We start from the raw sequence: 21,678 nt of genomic DNA, 5'->3' as shown, positions 1-21,678 counted from the left end.
AGAAAGTACGCCCTCCTTCAATTTTATGTTTTTATTTATCAGGGCCTAAATATTCAATTGTGTGCTCCTCACCAACTTTGATAAACAAACAAATAACCTCAGGTGGCACCAAAAAACTTAGGTGAGGAAAAAAAATCAGAAAGAAGGTGATATAAAATAAGCACACCCTTCCTACTTAATTAAGAGAGTAATTAGCAGCCATGTGTTACTAATGAAATGGACAATATTATTTAATCATCAAAAAGTGTGACTACCTTTGTAAAACTTGAACTTCTGGCAGTTTGGTGATCTGGAACACTCAGGTGTGTGTATACATCATGTCCAGAAGAAAGGATATCAGTCTGGGAAGGGTTATAAGACCAGCTACAAACAATATGAAATACACTATTCTACAGTGAGAAGGGTTGTTTAGAAATGGAGAGCTTTCAAGACAGCTGCCAATCTTCCCAGAAGTGGGCATCCCAGCAAATTTAGTCCAAATTCAGACCAGTTAATGCTCAGACATATAAAGAAAAACTTAAGAGCTACACTACGTGACCTACAGGCCTCTGTAAACACATTAAAAGTTCGATGTTTATGACATGTTCACAATCAGAAAAAAGACTGAACAAATATGGCTTTCATAGGAGGTTGGCTAGGGGAAAAGCCCGTTCTCTCCAAAAAAATGGTAGTATGATTTAAGTTTACAAAATTCTTCTGAACAAACCACAAAAGTACTGGAACAATATCCTTTGCACTGATGAGATCAAAGTGGAGATGTTTGGTCATCATGCACAGAACCATGTTTGACAAAAAACAAACACAGCATATCACCAGAAATACCAATTGTCAAGCATGGTGATGATTTGGCCTTATTTTCCAGCCACAGGAACTGAGAAATTTGCAGTCATTGAGACAATGATGAACTATAATTTATACCAGAATATTCCTGAGATAAATGTGAAACCATTTGTCCAGCAGCTTAAGCTAGGCCAAATGATCCCAAGCACACCAGAAAACTGACATCTGATTGGCTAAAGAAGAAAAAAAATCAAGGTGTTGTAATGGACAAGTCAAAGGCCAAACTCCAACCCCAATGAAATGCTGTGACAGGATCTTAATAGAGCTGTGCATAAATGAATGCCCTCAAACATCAATAAAACCCATGCAGGCACGGGCAGAACTCACACTGAAAGGCCCTGGTCAACCAGTATATTCAAACCCAGAACCTGTCTGGTGTGAGGTGACAGTGCTAACCACTGCACTACTGTGGCACCAAACACACTATCATCATCATCTTCCACTTTAATAGGAATACCTGTACATCTGCTGATTTATTCAGTTATCCACTCAGCCAATCATCTGGTGGCAGCACAATGCATAAAATTGTGCACCATACAGGTCGAGAACATGTCCCAGTTAATGTTCACAACAAGCATCAAAATCAGAAAAAAAAAATCTGTCTGACTTTAACCATGCCATTGTTGTTGGTGCCAGATGGGCTGGTTGGAATATTTCAGAAATTGCTAATCATCTGGGATTTTCACATACACAGTGTCTAGAGTTTACACAGAATGTTACGAAAAACAAACAAACAAAAATAATTGAGTGAATGCCAGTTCTGTGGGTGGAAACACCTTGTTAATAAAAGAGGTCAGAGGCAATTGGCCAGATTGTTTTGAGCTGTCAGGAAGGATATAGTCACTCAGATAAGCACTCTTTGCAACCATGGTGAGCAGTATGCGCAAAACATAGAACCTTAAGGTGGATGGGCTACAACAGTAGAAGCATCAAGTTCTACTCCTGGAGTCTTTTTCAATGAATTTTCAATCATTTCCCCAAGGGCAGCAAAATTTGGGAACAACTTCTCACCATGGCCCTGGGATAAGGAACTACAGCTGAATATGCATTAGAGTTCTGTATCCTTGCAGTAGGAAGTGGATGGAATGAGCTGGTACTCAAGACCGCCAAGGAGTAAACCCAGAGGTGGTCATGGAACAAGCCATGAGAAACCAATGAGAAAATGTCCCTTGATTCTCCCTCTATTGATTTAGCCATCCATCTGGATCACCTCATTCACAACCATTAAAGTGCATATCACGGGTAAATTCAGGAGCAAGATCAATGTAATTCTCCTATTTTATATTAAACTTTGGTCAAATATCTGTAGCATTCTGCATTATCTGCAATTTTTTTACCTTGTGCAATACCAGAAAAATTCAGTTGAAATCAAGCCATTTGAGGTGAATTGGTCCGCCTCTGAAAAAACTTGGCATTTGGATTTCCCGGCAAACATTGATTTTCATGACGTCATCTGCAGGATGCCTCCCTCTGAATCCTACGTCAGTGCTGGTTTGTTTATGAGAAAACGACCTGGTGGTTTTCTGCAAATTTCTTCAACGTTATCGCGTAATTATTAAAATGGTTAACAGATGTACTGTAGGAGGGTGTAGCAACACCAATCATGATGGGATTAGTATGCATCATTTTCCAAAAGACCAGACAATGAGAGAAAAATGGGAGCGCTTGGTCTACACAGGCTGTGCACTTAAACCATGCAAAGCTCGCGCAGCCTGCTCGCGGTTCCACAGATAACATCACGATTCTGGCTCCAGACTCCCTTGGGATTTTTCCAGACATGTTTTGTTATTTTATTCTTTTCTGCTGTAGACAGATGGCCTTGTGCAAAATTACCCTTCTGGATGAGTGTGTAAAGGGACATACTTTCATATAAAAAAACGAAATTGGTCCAGAATATGCCCTTTAAGTGCCTAAGCAAGCTTTTAACTCACCAAGAGAGAGCAACTGCTCAGCATGCAGCTGCGTTAAACCAGGGGAAGTGACACACAGAGAGAAACAAAAGAAGGAGAAACTCTATTACTACTGTAGTAACCCTAACCACTTTGTGGTACAATCTTCTTCTTTTGAGAGAACCCCAGTCAAACACTACCCAGCTGAGAGAGCCAACACCTTCACATGCTCCTCAACAGTAAGTCCATCTCAGTTTCTATTTCACTAATCCTTTACTCTGAATGTGCAGATAAAATTCTAAGACTGTGTTATCTCAATGCTGATTGATTCCAGAACTGCCAGAAATTTCATGGACCAAGCCATCATAGAGAAATTGAACACCCCCACACAACTGTAGGTACAACACAGTCCCTTTAAGAAACTACATTTCCCATCAGCCAACTTCCGCGTTGACCTACGTCACGCCTGGGTGGGATCACCTACGTCACATCCTCCATGACGTCACTTCCTCCCTGAACAACGCTTCCGTCTCCCTCTCTCTCATCTTGGATCCCAAGCCATCCAGACACAAAGAGATACCCTGCAGCAGAAAACCAGATAAAGACGTCTTTTCTTCTTTCTTGCAAGAATCAGAGTTTCACGCTTTTACTTACCTTTGGCCACGGTAGAGTCCAGAATCGCACAATTTTTAACTCAGTCGAGTTACAACTGGTTTTTCATTTGTTCCTTATAAGTACTTGCGAACTGCCGCCCAAGCAGTTTAAGAGTTAGAAGCGACCGGATCGCTTCTAACTAAAGCGCTGTGCACATTGTTTAATCAGGGATTTTCATCACGAGCGACCACGCGTCAGACCAAGAAATCCTCTGCCTTCCACAGAAGCGACTCATGTGCTTCACAATGGTGAAACTCCAAAAGTCTCGGAACATCTCAGAATCTCGTGTAGAGACGGGATACTGAAGTAAGACTGGCATTTGGGCAAAACCTAGTTTTAGGAATTAGCTTTTATTGAAGTAGTGTGAATTTAAACTCAGGAATGGTTTACTTATTTACACTGTAGACACGCAGCGTGTCGAATGGATGATTGTTCTATTTTGTTAATCTTTTAATTGTTTAATAGATAGGCTGTGCATGCTTCTCTATTCCTTACTAACATCCTCAATTTCCTTATTACATATTTTGACCTCATCAAGATTTCAGTGGATTTAGTAGTGTTATTAGATAGTGGGTTAGCTACCGGCTAGTCCTTTGTTACTTAGAAACACGTGGCCACAGGCCTCACAAGCATACCTTAGCTAAACACACGGCTAATTCTTTTGTCTCGTTAGCAAGCTAGGCTAACCTTTTTGCTTAGGCTACAGGCCACACACAAACACACCTTAGCTAGCAATCCATGCTAACTCTTTTGTTCAGGCCACACACACAGGCCTCACAAACACATCTTAGCTAGCATTCCTTTGTCTTAGCTAGCGACACAAGGCTAATCTGTGTCTCCACACGTGGCCAACACTTCTCAATTAGCAACCAAAGCTAACTCTCTTGCTGTACTTAGAAACACGTGGTCATAAGGCCTCTCACACACACACACACACACACACACATACCATATCATATTTGAATATAATAATTACCAATTGCGCCTACAATTAAATTGGTGCCTTGTATGAGGAGATTGGTGTTGACTTCTTGAATATTGTTGCAACAACAGATAAACTATCAGTTTGATTCAGCAGTTGCCAAGGTATATCCCCAGGTGTGTTAAACGGTTAACAGTAGCGTGATAACCATATCACAAATACTAATAACCTATTCTTAACTTAGGATAAGAGCATTTCCAAAACAAACTTAATTAATTAATTATGTAGTTGATATTAATTAATAAAAATTAATTAATTCATTAACTCATTGATTAATTAATTATCCAATATCCAACCTAAGTAAAATGGCATCCCCTCATGTCTCAGAAATTGAAGACAACGCTCAAGACGTGTCTCTCCTTGAGGTCATCGCAGACCTCATTCACTGCTCTGCCTCCAAAAAGGCAAACATTAGGAACACGAGCAAGAGTGAATGCCAAAACAACATAGATAACTCGAGCAAACATATGAGAGATCCAAAAGGAACAACTATTAGTGTCCAAGCGGTACTAGGTAAGCTATTCCTGTCATACTTCCGAGATACTGATTCAGAAATCAGACACCTCCGCGGAGAGATTGAAAGGCTGACCACCAGCAACGCTGAGCTGGCAGCCGATAATAATGATTTACATAGGGAGCGTGAGCTCTTGAAAACCTCCCTTGATGATTGCACCGAAAGGCTAGAGAAAGCCGAAATGGCTGCCAAGAGGGCTGCCGAGGAGCAGACCCCCCAAGAAGGGTGCGAGGGGCGTGAAAGACCCCCAACAATGTGCCGAAGCTCAGAGCGGGAAGAGGCGTCCAAACCAGACACCGTAGATTACCTGGTCGAGGACCAGACACCCCGCCAAACTCCATCAACTCGCTACACGACTTTGTCGTGTAGCCAGGGTGGAGCCGTACTGTGCTCATCCCGAGCCCAGGACCATAGCACACCCAGGTCAGTGTGCTACAGTATCCCTGATCCATCTTCGGATGAATCAGGCTATGAATCTAGTGCGAAATGGGAGCAACACCAGAGTAGTTTAGATAGTGAGTACTCAGGAGAGCCAAGAAGGCCGCACAAGGACGTGCAGCAAACCCTTCGCTTACGGCAAATTGACCTACTTGCCAACGATGTTGAGCGATTTGATCCTGAGAATAAAAGAACAAACGTGAATGATTATTTGCGAGAAATTGACCGATGCCTGATGGACCTACCGAAAGCCACAACGCGAGAGAAACTTAAACTGATCTGGAAGACCTCCAGTAGCAGCGTTCGTGCCCTTTTGGAGACGCTACCCCCAAACATTCGTGATAGTTATTCGAAACTTCACAATTACATGAGGGAAGAATATGCGCCGTACACGGATGAAACCTCCGCGACATTGTGTGCATTACAAATCAAACAAAAACGGTCTGAGGCGCCTCGTGAGTATTATAGATGGCTACGTACTATACTGCCTATTTCCAGGGTAGTAGCGTACCAGGCTTGGAAGAAGATAGAGGCTTCAAATCCCTCTTCTTACATAACCTCCACCCAAGCGTGCAGACTCAAGTCGCACTGATGTGTTGACAGGATTTCCACTCGATGAGGGAAATTAGGCAACTAGCCCAAATGCCCTGGGAGACCATTGTCAAAACCGCAAACAGAAACGATGATGAACCCAGAGTCCTTAGTCTCCAAGGTGAGGACAAGCCCCCGCTAGCCTTAGAAGGAGGTGAAGCTCCAAAAGGGGGACCCACCTGGAGAAATCCCAGTCCGAACCGCCCCTTGCCGACCCATCACAAGGGTGAGTGGAAAAATCGGCAAGGTAAGGTCAGGAGGGACCGAGGGCAAGTCCACAGTGACTATGGCAACCACCCATCACATGAAAAGGGTTGTAGGGAACAAGGCGGTTGGCAGCAAGATCGTCATCCCCGCTCTGGCCGGAGACGGCAGGAGCGCTCCAACCTTAGCTCTAAACGTAGGGGTAGAGATGACCAACACAGTGACTCAGACCAACCTGGTGAGTTCCGTTCAGAGCTGGACTCTTTGAAAGCCCAGTTGGCTGAGATTAAAGAACTGTTACAGAAAAGGTCAGACCCCTCAACAGATAAAACAAAAGAGGTCAGACCCCTCAACAAATAAATAGAAACAAGCGTAAAAGGACAAAAGGCCTACTACAACCGAAAAGCCTCCCATCACAAATATCAAATAGGTGACAAAGTCCTACATTTTAACTTTACCAAACCGGTAGATGTCTCAAAAAGTTCCTACCACACTGGTCGGGACCTTTCGATTGTAGAAAACTGTCCCCCTTCACGTATCGCATTAGGACATCCAGGCCTAATCAAACGCCTTTATATCGATTTCCATAATAATCAAATCAAGCCTTTTGAACAGTCCTCACTCCAAAAGGGGGGGACGATAGTTAGGCCCATCCTGTCCACCTAGCTTGTACGCCTCACTCATCCATAAGCGTACACTAACACTCCCAGTCACATTCACCAACCCAACACAGAAGATTTCCAGAAGATTAGGTTTACCAACCCAAACACTAATACTTCTTTTCTTCCTTCATTTCTTCTCTTTTCTTGTTTTTATGCATAGGAAATTAAACACTACATGTTTCATGTTAATGTTAATTTTTTTTATAGATGTGACTTTGACCTAGTTAGATAGTGTGATTATATGCCCAAAATGCCTATAGCCTGATTATATGCCCAAATGCCTCTGCCTCCAACTGTCTTACTGGAACTCATGAGTTTACACAGTTTTCACAAGACACCATGGACTGTACAGAGCAAGGCTACCTCAAGGACTATGGACATGTGGACTGTACGGATACTGTGCTCTCAGAGCTACGACTCCGTCATACCCCTGAGACCAAAAGGGGGATTGTAGGTACAACACAGTCCCTTTAAGAAACCACATTTCCCATCAGCCAACTTCCGCGTTGTCCTACGTCATGCCTGGGCGGGATCACCTACGTCACGTCCTCCATGACGTCACTTCCTCCCTGAAGGCATAAGTAACAGAACAATGCTTCCATCTCCCTCTCTCTCGTCTTGCATCCCAAGCCGTCCAGACACAAAGAGATACCCTGCACCAGAAAACCAGATAAAGACATATTTTCTTCTTTCTTGCAAGAATCAGAGTTTCGCGCTTTTCTTTTACTTACCTTTGGCCACGGTAGAGTCCAGAATCGAGCGATTTTTAACTCAGTTGAGTTACAACCGGTTTTTCATTTGTTCCTTATAAGTACTTGCGAACTGCCGCCCAAGCAGTTTAATTTAAGAGTTAGAAGTGACTGGATCCCTTCTAACTAAAGCGCTGTGCACATTGTTTAATCAGAGATTTTCATCACGAGCAACCACGCGTCGGACCAAGAAATCCTCTGCTTTCCACGGAAGCAACTCATGTGCTTCACAACGGTGAAACTCCAAAAGTCTCAGAACATCTCATAATCTTGTGTAGAGACGGGATACTGAAGTAAGACTGGCATTTGGGCAAAACCTAGTCTTAGGAATTAGCTTTTATTGAAGTAGTGTGAATTTAAACTCAGGAATGGTTTAATTGTTTACACTGTAGACATGCAGCGTGTCGAATGGATGATTGTTCTATTTTGTTAATCTCTTAATTGTTTAATAGATAGGCTGTGCATGCTTCTCTATTCCTTACTAACATCCTCAATTTCCTTATTACATATTTTGACCTCATCAAGATTTCAGTGGATTTAGTAGTGTTATGAGCTTGTGGGTTAGCTACCAGCTAGTCCTTTGTTACTTAGAAACATGTGGCCACAAGCCTCACAAGCACACCTTAGCTAAACACATGGCTAATTCTTTTGTCTCGTTAGCAAGCTAGGCTAACCTTTTTGCTTAGGCCACAGGCCACATACATACACACCTTAACTAGCAATCCATGCTAACTCTTTTGTTCAGGCCACACACACAGGCCTCACAAACACATCTTAGCTAGCATTCCTTTGTCTTAGCTAGCGACACAAGGCTAATCTGTGTCTCCACACGTGGCCAACACTTCTCAATTAGCAACCAAAGCTAACTCTCTTGCTGTACTTAGAAACACGTGGTCATAAGGCCTCTCTCTCACACACACACACACACACACACACCATATCATATTTGTATATAATAATTACCAATTGCACCTACACAACTTCTTCAACATCCTCTGAAAATTTAAAAAACTCTCATGCACAAAGTCAGCACTTTTCACCAGGAAAATAATCACTTTCTCATTACTATCACTATTAAGCACCCTATCAAGCTAGGATTTCCCTGAATGCATCTTTATGACCCACAAATCTCATGGTTCAACCAGGAAATCACAAGTTGGTCATCTTCTTGCATGGCTCACTGCCTGCACATTCCCCACCTCGTAAATGCTTAGACTACCCATTCCAAAAAGCCCATTCCAGAAAGCCCATTCCAAGAGGTTTTCAGTAAATCCAAAGCTAGTGGCCTGCCAGCTCATAAGTCCTATAACCGTGTCACAAAACTCATGCTGGATACCACCCCACCTCGCAACCAGATCTACCCACCCTCATTGCCTGAACAACAAGCGATGGAGGAATATATCCCAGAAGCATTGTAACAATGTGACAATCAACCCTCAACTTCACATCAACAGGATGCTTTTTTTTCTTTTGTGGGGTGATAAAAAGGAGGAGGCCTCCAACCATGTATTGATTAATGAGGACCAAATCAAAGTAATTTAATTCAGAAAAAAATAATTTCATAATACTTGATCTGCAGAGTGCCTTTAACCTCTTTCACATCAGGGAGGGCAATAAGTGGAAGACAGCTATTAACATCATCTCTGGTTGAATTATATGCATGTAGTGAGGAGTTAATACCAGAATTGTCTACATCAGTATTCAAACTTCAGAATAACTACAGACTGATGCAGACAGTTTTGTAGGAGTCGTGTGCATGGAGCAGAATTTGCAAACTTTCATCAGAAAAGTATGTATCAGTTGCACACAATTCTGACCTTGAACAAAGATTATTTTTCTTCATATCGGCTTGAGTCAGGAGCAGTATTAAATCCAGTGCCACTGTATGACATTCATGTAACCACAATATATTCATATTTTGTGCATGTAAACACACACACACACACACACACACACACACACACACACACAAAACTGTGGAATGTATCCAAAGCTAATATTGAAAGCAATATTGAAATGGTTATGAAAAAAATAGCTACTTGCCTGAAAAGGCAATAATAAAAAAAAGTGGACACCAACTGGACTGTTACAAACTTGCCTGGAAGAAAATCCAAGTTTATTTTTGCCCCCACATAAAGTCAAGAGGATGGTTAGAGAAACTAAAAAAATCCCTAAGGATCACTGTTGGTGAATGTAGCGGGTTTAACGTGTGGGTGGAGCACAGAAGACGGCAGGACAGAGATCAGGATTAAATATCGTGCTTTTATTGCCGCACTTTTCAGTCGGGCACACACCAAGCAACACTCTGAGATTCACACACACGCATGCACACTCGTGAATCTCCTCTCGGCGAGCTCCCCTCCGCTCTCACTCTCCCTCCTTAAATAGGGCGCGGTTTACTGGGGAGAACACACACAAACACAGGTTAATTACACTCAGGTGAAGCGATTCTGCCACTTACCTTCCCCAACTCCGCCCTCCTGTCACAGACCGGCGCTTGACCACGCCCCCGCTGCCACATACCCCCACTGCCCGACTCAGGCCGGGCGCCCGTCCGGCCCGCAGCCGACTCCCCCCCCTTGACGGGAGAGGAAGTCCGCCATGACCATCTGCGCCCCCGGCCTGTGGACCACCTTGAAGTTGAAAGGTTGGAGCACCAGATACCAACGGGTGATCCGCGCGTTGGCATCCTTCATGCGGTGGAGCCACTGGAGGGGTGCGTGGTCCGAACAGAGGGTGAAAGAGTGCCCCAGCAGGTAGTACCGGAGGGCGAGGACCGCCCACTTGATCGCCAGGCACTCTTTCTCGATGGTGCTGTAGCACCCCTCACGCACTGACAGCTTTCGGCTGATGTATAACACTGGACAGTCCTCTCCCCCCACCTGCTGGGACAAAACGGCCCCCAGCCCTCTGTCCGACGCATCCGTCTGTAACAAAAAAGGGAGAGAGAAGTCAGGGGAGTGCAAAAGTGACCCCCCACACAGTGCAGCATTTACCTCAGAGAAAGCCCGCTGGCACTGCTCCGTCCACTGGACCGGATCTGGCGCCCCCTTTTTAGTGAGGTCAGTCAGCGGGCTGGTGACGTCCGAATAATTAGGTATAAACCTACAATAATAGCTAGCCAGCCCCAGGAACTGTCTCACCCCCTTTTTGGTCTTGGGCCTCGGGCAGGCCGCAATCGCTGCTGTCTTATTAATTTGGGGATGCACCTGCCTGTTACCCAAGTGGAAGCCCAGATACCGTACTTCCACCCGCCCAATCGCACACTTCTTCGGGTTGGCAGTGAGCCCCGCCCGCCTCAGCGACCTAAGGACGGCCCTCAGGTGTTGCAGGTGCCGCTGCCAGTCATTACTATAAATGATGATGTCATCTAAGTAAGCGGCCGCATAGGTGGCGTGGGGCCGGAGGACCCGGTCCATCAGTCGCTGAAACGTAGCGGGCGCCCCAAACAGCCCAAACGGAAGTGTGACGAACTGGTGTAAGCCGAACGGTGTGGAGAAGGCCGTTTTTTCCCGGGATAATGGAGTCAAGGGGATCTGCCAATATCCCTTCGTCAAATCCAGTGTCGAGTAAAAGCGAGCCGTGCCTAGTCGATCGAGCAGCTCATCAATACGAGGCATTGGGTACGCGTCGAATTTAGACACCGCGTTGACTTTTCTATAGTCCACACAGAACCGGACCGAGCCGTCGGCCTTGGGAACCAAGACCACCGGGCTGCTCCAGTCACTGTGGGACTCCTCGATGATGCCCATTTCGAGCATGGCCTGAAGTTCTTCCCAAACCACCTTTTTTTTGTGTTCGGGTAATCTATAAGGACGGCTACACGCTACCACCCCCAGGGGTGTCTCTATGTGGTGTTCTATGAGGGTGGTGCGACCGGACAGGGGCGAGAACACATCCGAAAACTCGGTCTGCAACTGGGCGACCTCCGTGAGTTGGGTCGGGGAGAGGTGGTCTCCACAGGGGACCGGAGAGGTGCGAGATGCCAATGACCCTTTTTGGACCTCCGGCCCCAGCTCCGCCTTCTCCGGAACTACTGACACCAACGCCACGGGGACCTCTTCATTCCAGAGTTTCAGCAGATTGAGGTGGTAGATCTGTGGCGCCCCCTCCCTGTCCGGTCGCCTAACCTCATAGTCGACGTCCCCGACTTGCCGTGTGACCTCAAAGGGCCCTTGCCACTTGGCGACTAATTTGGAGCTCGACGTGGGCAACAGGATGAGTACCTTATCTCCCGGAGTGAACTCTCTAAGGCGCGTGCCCTTGTTGTACAGGCTGGTTTGCCGTTCCTGAGCCTGCCGCAAATTCTCCTGAGTTAGGTGGGTGAGCGTGTGGAGCTTTGCGCGCAGATCCATAACGTACTGAATTTCATTTTTGCTCTGTGAAGGTCCCTCCTCCCAATTTTCCCGCAGTACATCTAAGATGCCGCGCGGCTTACGCCCATACAATAATTCAAACGGGGAGAACCCCGTGGAGGCTTGGGGGACCTCTCGCACTGCAAACAACAAGGGTTCGAGCCATTTATCCCAGTTACGTGCGTCCTCACTTACGAATTTTTTGATAATATTCTTGAGGGTGCGATTGAACCGTTCAACTAAACCGTCCGTCTGTGGGTGATACACACTGGTGCGGATCGGCTTAATACCCAATAGCCCATACAGTTCGCTCAGTGTTCGTGACATAAATGAGGTGCCTTGGTCAGTCAGAATCTCTTTCGGGATTCCAACCCGGGAGATGACGTGGAAGAGGGCCTCTGCAATAATACCTGCGGAGATATTGCGGAGAGGCACCGCTTCCGGGTATCTCGTTGCTTAGTCCACCAGAACCAATATAAAGCGGTACCCTCGTATTGACCAATCTAATGGCCCGACGAGATCCATCCCAATTCTTTCAAACGGGGTCTCGATTAATGGTAGGGGGCGCAAGGGCGCATTTGGAATGGCCGCTGGATTTACTAATTGGCATTCGCGGCACGCCGTACACCACTTACGGACGTCGCCGCGAATCCCCGGCCAATAGAATCGGGCCATTATCCGGGCGAGTGTCTTATCCTGCCCGAGGTGTCCCACCATGGGATTAAAGTGAGCCGCCTGGAATACCAATTCCCGGCGGCTCTTTGGAATTAACAACTGGGTGACTTGCTCCTTCGTCTGAGTGTCCTGCGTCACTCGGTATAACCTATCCTTCAAAATGGAAAAATAGGGGAAGGACGGGGTGGCGTTCGGCTGGAGCGTTTGACCATCGATTACTCTCACTTGGTCAAACGCGTGTCGCAGAGTCTCGTCTCGCGATTGTTCCAGTGGGAAATCCACGAGGGATTCCCCAATAGAAAGAGGAGGGGCCGGCGGCTCCTCACTCTGTCGCAGAGATGACGTAGATGGCTCTGCAACCGCAGCTCCAGCCAAAGCGACACCAGGACCCTCCCCTGACAACCGGCAGGACCCACTCTTTACTAGGCGTGCCATCAACCCCCGAAATCCCGGCCAATCAGTCCCCAAGATCAAAGAGTGGGTAAGGCGAGGATTAACCGCCGCCTTCACTATCATTTTTCCCCTCTGAAATGTATGTGGACCGACACCAACGGGTAGCTGTGAATATCCCCGTGCACACACAACACCTTCACCCCTTGTGCTCCCCCCAATGCCTCGTCTTGCACCAGGCTTTGGCGGATCGAGGTCTGATTGCAACCCGAATCCACCAACGCCTGATATGTCACCCCTTGTACACTTACCGGTATGCAATACGCTCCGGCCTGATCGAGGGCAGCCTCTGGCGCATCGGGGATCTGCACCACCGACCCCACCTCCATCGCTGCACACTGATGCTGCAGGTGGCCCGGTTCCCTGCAGCGCCAGCAAACCGGCCCGGGCCTCCCCTCTGCAGCTGTGTTTTGAGGGTCACTCACCTGGGGGGGGGGAGAGACAGACACAGAAGGGAGAAATGGGAGGGCACCACGGGTGTGGCGGGCCGGCTGGGGTGGAGCCGGCCCCCGCCTCCGTGGTGGGGGAATGGGGCAAGGACGGGACACGGGAAGAGGGGGAAGAGAGAGAGAGAGAGAAGAGGAGAGAGAAGACGACGTCATCCGTTGTCCTGCCGCCGGGACAGCCGCCAGATGATCCTCCGCCAGTCCCACGGCCTGATTGACGCCGGGTGGTGGCACTGGACCCACTCCGCGGTTCCGGCGGGTAGGCGGGCGATGAACTGTTCCAGCGCCACCTGGTCGATGATTCCCTCAGCGTCGCAATCTTCGGCCCTCAGCCACCGCCAGCAGGCGTCCCGGAGTTGCTGGCCGAACGCGAACGGGCTGCCGACTTCCTCCATTCACAGCGCGCGGAAGCGCTGGTGCTGATGCTCTGGCGTTCGCCCCACGCACTGGAGGACAGCCCGGCGAAGGTCGGCGTAGGCCAGCCCGTGGTCGGCGGGGAGCTGTAGTGCGGCTAACTGCGCCTCTCCCGTCAGGAGGGGGAGGAGGCGCGCCGCGCGCTGCTCCATCGGCCACCCCGAGGCTTTGGCGACCTGCTTGAACAACGCGATGAAAGTCTCGGGGTCGTCCTGCGGGCCCATCTTGGTCAAGGTGAGGGGAGATGGGCCTGCGGCCGGGGCGCTGGTGGACCCCGCCGACGCGAGGAGGCGCCGGAACGCCTCTCGGTCTTCCTGTTGAGCCAGCACCAGGGCTTCAAAGCGGCGCTTCTGCTCCTTCCGGAGTGTGACGAGTGCCTGGTGCTGGCTCTGCTGAGCCGTGGCGAGGGCGTGGACCAAGTCCGCGAACGGGGAGGATTCCATGGGGCTGCAGGACAGGTGTTCCACCGTCCCGGGTTTCGGCACCACTGTAGCGGGTTTAAAGTGTGGGTGGAGCACAGAAGATGGCAGGACAGAGATCAGGATTAAATATCGTGCTTTTATTGCCGCACTTTTCAGTCGGGCACACACCAAGCAACACTCTGAGATTCACACACACGCACGCACACTCGTGAATCTCCTCTCGGCGAGCTCCCCTCCGCTCTCACTCTCCCTCCTTAAATAGGGCGCGGTTTACTGGGGAGAACACACACAAACACAGGTTAATTACACTCAGGTGAAGTGATTCTGCCACTTACCTTCCCCAACTCCGCCCTCCTGTCACAGACCGGCGCTTGACCACGCCCCCGCTGCCACAGTGAATTACAAGAAAAAGTAATACCTTGGGATTTCCACATCTCCAAAACCACCATCAAATTCCACCTCCTTACTAACACATTATTTGGAAGGTCTGCCAGAAGAGCCTTTTCTGTCAGTTAACCACTAACATAAGCACCTGAAGTTTTTTAAAACACTACTACAACTTTGACTGGAACCGTGTTGAGATGAAACCATTTTCAGATGTCTGATGTAACAAAAATGGAACTTTTTGGTAATAAACACTCAAGTCAAGTTTGGCGTAAATAGAAGGATGGGAATATTGAAAAGAACCCTAACCCAACTGTAAAATATGGTGGAAGTTCTGTGATGTTGTGGGGCTGTTTTTCTTTCAAATGCTCTGGAAACCTTGTTTGGGTATACATGATATCATGGACTCCATGAAATACAAGGACATTTTAAATCAAAATCTGTCTGCCTCTGCCAGGAAACTAAAACTGGGTCCTCACACTGGATATTCCAGCAGGACAGTGACCCAAAGCATATGTCCAAATCAACACAAAAATGCTGGACTGACCAGAGAATCAAGCTTCTGCCATGGCCATCTCAGTCCCCTGACCTGAACCCCATTGAAAACCTGTGGGGTGAGCTGAAGAGGAGAGTGCACAAGAGAGGACAATCTGGAAAAGATTGTGTAAAGAGGAATAGTTTCAGACACCCTGTTCTCTATTCTCCAAACTTATAAAATGTTATTGGACAAGACAGAGTGCTGTTTTACTGGCAAAGGGAAGTTGTGCACAGTATTAAGTACAGGGGTGCCAATAATAGTGGCACTTATGTTTTTTTGTTGAAAATATTTCTTGATGAGGGATCTGTTTTTCTCTGAATAAATTTATTCCAATTAATGTTTGGATTTTTTCAGGGTGAGATGATGCAATTTCACCAAAATGTGGATTTTTTTTTAACCCCTTTTACTAATCTTTACAAGGGGTGCCAATGATCATGGAGGGCACTGTAAGTATGACACAATTAATATTTACAAACTGATAACAATTACTCAGAAAAGACCTGATGCAGAAAAGAGCTGGGGTAGGTTTCCCAATAACATTTCACTTTAGGGCTAAAGAGTGAGTTTAAAGACACTCTTATTCCTATGTAAGTAGCAACTTGATTACTAAACTCCAAACCCTATAGGATCCTCTTTTTCCCCCTTTTTTCTGAATAACAGATTTCAGTTTAAATATCTCTAAAAAAATATATATATATATATATATATATATATATATATATATATATATATATATATATATATATAATGTTTTCACTTCCTCGTTATGGGTGATTAAATGTAGATTGATGGGTAAAATGTAAAATATATCCATTCAAAACCAAAAACACAAAACATTAAAATGCACAACAAGGGATCTGAATACTTTATGAATCTACTGTAGTTTCATGTGGACTTATCAGATTTTTGAGATAATTTCAGAACAAAGGTGAAAATGGCATCGGAATTAGGCAGAAAGTAGAAGCAAAAATCATAAGAAGTTGGTGAATACCTTGTGACCTAGTTATCTTTTTAAACCACTACTGGGGCTTTTCCACTACCAACGCGGCTGAGTTGGGCTGAGCCGTGCGGTGCTGAGTTGGGCTGAGTCGAGCTGAGTGGGGCTGTGAGGTTGCATTTCGACTACAACTGCGCTGAACCGTGCTGGCTGGAAGTGGGTGGACACATTGGGTGGAGTTAGCGAAAGTGGGTGGACGTCACGTGATGTCGTTAGGCGGCGCAAACAGTGACATCAGTGACCTTTTAAGCGGTAGTCTCACGACCTGGATAGTAAACAATAAACATGGAGGACATGGAGTCGTTAGTGTTGCTGGTCTTGGTGCTGTGGCTTGTTGTCACCGACAACACCAACAGATACTGGCAAGAGCATATAGATGAGGCGAGGCGCATAATTTGTCATAATTCTTCTTCTTCTGGGTTTACGGTGTTTACAGATGGTGGTTCCCAGCGTGCTCGCGGGGTGTGTGTGGGCATGTGAGGACACTCCTCCTCACCAATCAGTGCACAGGGGAGTGTCTCCTCACGCCCCTAGCCCCACTCGGCTCGGTTTGGCTCACTTCAGCCCCACTCCAAAACCGTGCGAGTTTTGGGTGCTGAGTAAGGCTGAAGTGAGCTCAGTCGTGCTGCTCTGAGGTAGTCGAAACGCGAGCCGTGTTGGGCTGAAGTGAGCTGAAAAAGGATAGTGGAAAAGGCCCATATTTAACTGAGCCATTGAGTGTTTAATAAGAGTGCTTGTAGAAAGTGTTGAATGTGAAGTTTAGGGCTTTATTCTCATCAATGCTGATCAGTGAGAATGACTTGTATGCATATTAGGGCTGGGTAACCTTAAAAATGATCATTAGATAGGTTATTTTAGTTAATTCAGTTGAAATTTTATGTCAGGTTAGGAAGATTCTACAACTAGCAAATTAACACCTCTAAGTGTCTGGTCTATGACTTGACTTGAACTCAGCCATGTGTGGTATTGGTCTCATCTTGGTTTCACCCAAATCACTTGCTCTTGACTCAGACTCCATTGACTATGGTTTTGCCTATGGTGATCTTGAACCTAACTCTGAAAAGAGGCAGTTGTGGCTATGATGCCATCCTTGAATTAACAGATACAAACATTAGGTTGGGTTGGAAGAAATGTACTACATAAGCTATTTGGCAATATTTTACTTTTAACCAAACAAATTGGGGGATCAAACCTAAGATTTTTGTAGGCTTTTGCAGAAAAGAAAGGTATGCATATTAGGCCAGATATTCTCAAACATTGAATCTCCCCTCCATATCTGTGAAGATTCTCAGTCATCCAGGTCATAGCAAACTGTGGGTGGTAAAAGAGAGCAACTGTACTTGCTTGAAGATTCTTGAAGATGTTTCACCTCTCATCCGAAAGGCTTCTTCAGTTTTGTCTGACTAATAGGGAGTATCAGGTATTTATCCTCTCATGGATGAAAAGCAATCCTAAGGTGTTGTTGAGTCATCCTGTTGGTGTGGGTCACTGGGGGCTGGGTGTGAACGGCCTCGAGAGTTGTTGGGGTGATCAATGGATTGCTGGTTCTCACTGTCCTCCTGTAAGTCACTGAAAACAGCTGGGTTTTGGTGTGCATTCAGTTGTCTGGGAAGTGTGCCAAGGACTGCATTGTAGGTGGCTGATAAATGATGTCTTAGACCCCCACCTCTGTTCAGTGATGGCCGTTCCAGGTTGACAAAAATGGCTTCTTTAACTCCTCACTCATACCAACAATCCTCCCTGGCTAAAATGCGTACGTTGCAATCCTGAAATGAGTGTCCTTTGTTGTTAAGATGAAGATAGACAGCAGAGTCCTGGCCTGAGGAACTGGCTCTCCTGTGTTGAGCCATGCGCCTGTGAATGAGCACAGAGCAGAAAAAGGAACATAACGGACAAGGAGGATAACAGGAACAAACGCAAGAACATTGTCATTCCCTACATTTCTGGTCTATCTGAGAAACTCAGGAGGATCTTCTACAAACACAACATTCCGGTACATTTCAGACCCAGTAACACCCTGAAGCAGAAACTGGTCCACCCTAAGGACAGAATAGCCAGACACAAACAGGACAACATAATGTATGCAATTCAGTGCAGTGAGGAATGCACGAACTCGTATATTGGGGAAACAAAACAACCGCTTCACAGGCACATGGCTCAACACAGGAGAGCCAGTTCCTCAGGCTCTCCCTATTAGGCAGACAGAACTGAAGAAGCCATTTGGATGAGAGGTGAAACGTCTTCAAGAATCTTCAAGCAAGTCCAGTTGCTCTCTTTTACCACCCACAACTCCCCTCCATATCAAAGAACACCATTCTAGAGAATCTGGGCCTCATTGACCTAGCTTTGCAGCCACATTGAGGCATGGCCTAAGAACAAGTCAACCTTCACTGCAGCCATTTGATAGTGGTTAAAAAAAAAGAAAAGGAAAACAACAGTGGTCACAATGCACACTTGGAAAAAATAGCTTTGCTGTAAAAAATTGTTCTATTCTGTCATGATTACAGTGAGTAGGTTATGTTATGATTACAGTGTGCTACTATCTCTTTTAGTTTATGTTCAGTCAGTTATTGCTGATGGGGCCAATTACTTCGCCCCATTGCCCATACCTAATGTAGATGTATGTATGCTATGTAATAATTTAATGTGGTACAGCATATGTTGGATTATTAGATTTCTCCTTAAATTTAAAGTGAAGCAGAATTTGGCTTGTTTGTTTGTTTGTTTGTTTGTTTGTTTGTTTGGTTGGTTGGTTGGTTGGTTGGTTGGTTGGTTGACAATGCATGTATTTGTCTGGTGTGATTACATGTGTATTTACTAACCCTATTTCTAGAAAAGTTGAAATATTTTCCAAAATGCAATAAAACAAAAATCTGTGATTTGTTAATTAATGTGAACCTTCATTTAGCAGACAAAAGTACAAAGAAAAAGTTTTCAGTAGTTTTACTGACCAGCTTAATTGTCTTCTTCTTTCAACTGCTCCCATACCTTCAGGGTTGCCACAGTGGATCTGGTCCACATAGGTTTTACACCGGATGCCCTTCCTGATGCAACCCTCCCCAATCTATCTGTGCTTGGAACCAGCTTTAAGTATGCCCAGTCTTGTACAACCCCAGTGGCTGGCTATTTTACTAAATCTGTAAACTCCGGAGCACCCAGAGGAAACCCATGCAGACATGGGGAAAACATGCAAACTCCACACAGAAAGGCCCCCATCAGCCATGAGGTTCAAAGACCGAACCTTCTTGCTGTGTGGTGACAGTGCTAACCACTACACCACCATGCCACCCCTACTAACCATCTTGTATGTTTTAAATATAAACAAAATTAGAATTTGATACCTGCAACACACTCAAAAAAAGTTGGGACAGAGGCAAAATAAGACTGAAAAGTTTATAGGATATTCAAGTAACACAATTTTGGAAGATTCCACAATATGCAGGTTAATTGGTAACATGATTGGGTATAAAAGAGGCATGCACCAAATGCTCAGTTTTTGCAAGCATGGATGGGTCAGGGCTCACTCCTGTGCCAAAATTCATGAGAGAATTTTTGGTCAATTCAAAAAGAACATTTCTCAAAGCAAGTTTTTAGGTCTTTGAAAACCTAGAGGACAATATTGTGAAAAGATTCAGAGAATTCAGAAACATCTCAGTGCATAAAGAGCAAGGTCAGGAACCACTGTTGAATGTGCATGACCTTTGAGCCTTCAGGCAGCACTACCTAAGAAACCATCATGCTAATCTGACAAATATAATCTGACAAACCTGAAACTGTGTTATGCAAGGAGGAAGCCATTCATCAATTCTATGCAGACATGCTGATAATTTTTCTGCAGTTAAACTCCTCTCAGGTGACTGGAAAGACAGTGGAAACGTGTGCTGTGGTCAGATAAGTCCACATTTCAGCTTGTTTTTTTGGGAAAACCAGACGTCAAGTTCTCAGTGTCAAAGGTGAACATGACCATCCAGTTTGTTATCAGAAAAAGGTGCAAAAGATAGCATCTGTGATGGTGGAAGAGTGCATCAGAACGCATGGCATGAGTGAGTTGCATGTGTGTGAAGGTACCATTGATATATTGGGGCATATATTGGGATTTTAGAGAGATATATTCATCAAGCCAGTGTCTCTTCCCAGGAAGTTCAGCAGAACAATGCCAGGCCACATTCTGCATGGGCTACAACAGTGTGGCTTTGTAGACACAGAGTGTCTGTGCTTGACTGACCTGATGCAAGTCCAGATCTGTCTCCTATTGAGAATGTATGGCACATCATGGAGAGGAGAATTAGATAATGGTAACTACAGACTGTTGAGCAGCTGAAGTTTTGTATCAAGCAAAAATGGACAAAAATTCCAATTGCAAAACTGCAACAATTAGTATCCTCAGATCCCTTATGATTAAAAAGTGTTATTAAAAGGAAAAGCAATGTCATACAATGGTAATAATGCCTCTGTTCCAACTTTTTTTGAGTGTTCTAACTTCATTTATAGTTCCAAAATACAATTAAATTGGTCAGTAAAACTATTGAAAATCTTTTCTTTGTACTTTTGTCAGTTAAATAAATGTTCACGTGAATTAACAAATCACAGATATTTATTTTATTGCATTTTGGAAAATATACCAACTTTCCTGGAAATGGGGTTAGTACATTCATTGTGTGTTGATCAAGTATCTTGTTCTCTGCACAGCGATCAGATGGTTTCTTTAGAAACCACATGAACTATTATCATCAGAGTGATGACAGCACTGATTTCCCCTCATCCTTCACCAGTCAGCGGCCACTGCACCTCAGCAAGTCAGGCAGCCCTGGAGAGGGCAAGTCACCATCTCGTGAGAAACTGGTGGACTCCACCTTCACCCCAAGCAGCTACTCCTCCTCAGGTTCCAATGCCAACATCAACAATGCCAACAACACATCCATCAGCCACTGTTACCCATCCATTAACACAGTGGATGGGAACACCAAGCCCCTGCTCATACCTGTACTACTCCCATGCTCTACATGGCCCTTCCCCAATAAAAGGTATGAACGAGAGGGAAGTATAGCGTTGTTGTATGTGCCTGAAAAGCTACAGAGGGAATCTTGGAGGGCAATACATTTTCACAGTATTAGTCAGTTTGCCTTAGCTACATGAAAGTGAAATTAATAGCTTTATGTTTGGTGCAATCAAGTTTAATGCATAATTTTCAGTGGATAAGAAAAACAACGCTGAGGGACATGGGGGAAGAGGGAAGGCTAGAATCATACTTAAAAGTCTTTCATTGTAGACAAATATTCTGACAGGAAATATAAGCACACCTTCACAAAGTGGTGTAGAAATCCTATAAAACAGAGAGGGTTGGATTCTGCCTCTCTTTTTGGAATCAGAAAACATCCTGAAAGCAACTGGTCAAGTGCTCTGGCCATGTAATGTATTCTTTTATAATCTGAATACTTAACAATATTGTGGAGACAAGGATGTGGCTGGGTGCC

At 45.5% G+C, this 21,678-nt stretch overlaps 1 protein-coding gene across 1 annotated transcript in view; it reads left to right on the top strand.

The window, feature by feature from the left end:
* The window catches only part of cacna1c (calcium channel, voltage-dependent, L type, alpha 1C subunit), an 880,695-nt gene that overhangs the window by 806,971 nt on the left and 52,046 nt on the right, over positions 1–21,678 (top strand). Inside the window, exon 42 of the mRNA XM_060902748.1 lies at positions 20,894–21,228. Coding sequence (XP_060758731.1) covers positions 20,894–21,228 — 335 coding nt within the window. The remainder of the gene's footprint in view (positions 1–20,893; positions 21,229–21,678) is intronic.

This window comes from Neoarius graeffei, chromosome 21, assembly GCF_027579695.1.
Source record: "Neoarius graeffei isolate fNeoGra1 chromosome 21, fNeoGra1.pri, whole genome shotgun sequence".
Taxonomy (NCBI): Eukaryota; Metazoa; Chordata; class Actinopteri; order Siluriformes; family Ariidae; genus Neoarius; species Neoarius graeffei.
Note: the sequence above shows the minus strand (reverse complement) of the source record. Positions and strands in the feature narration are given on the sequence as shown.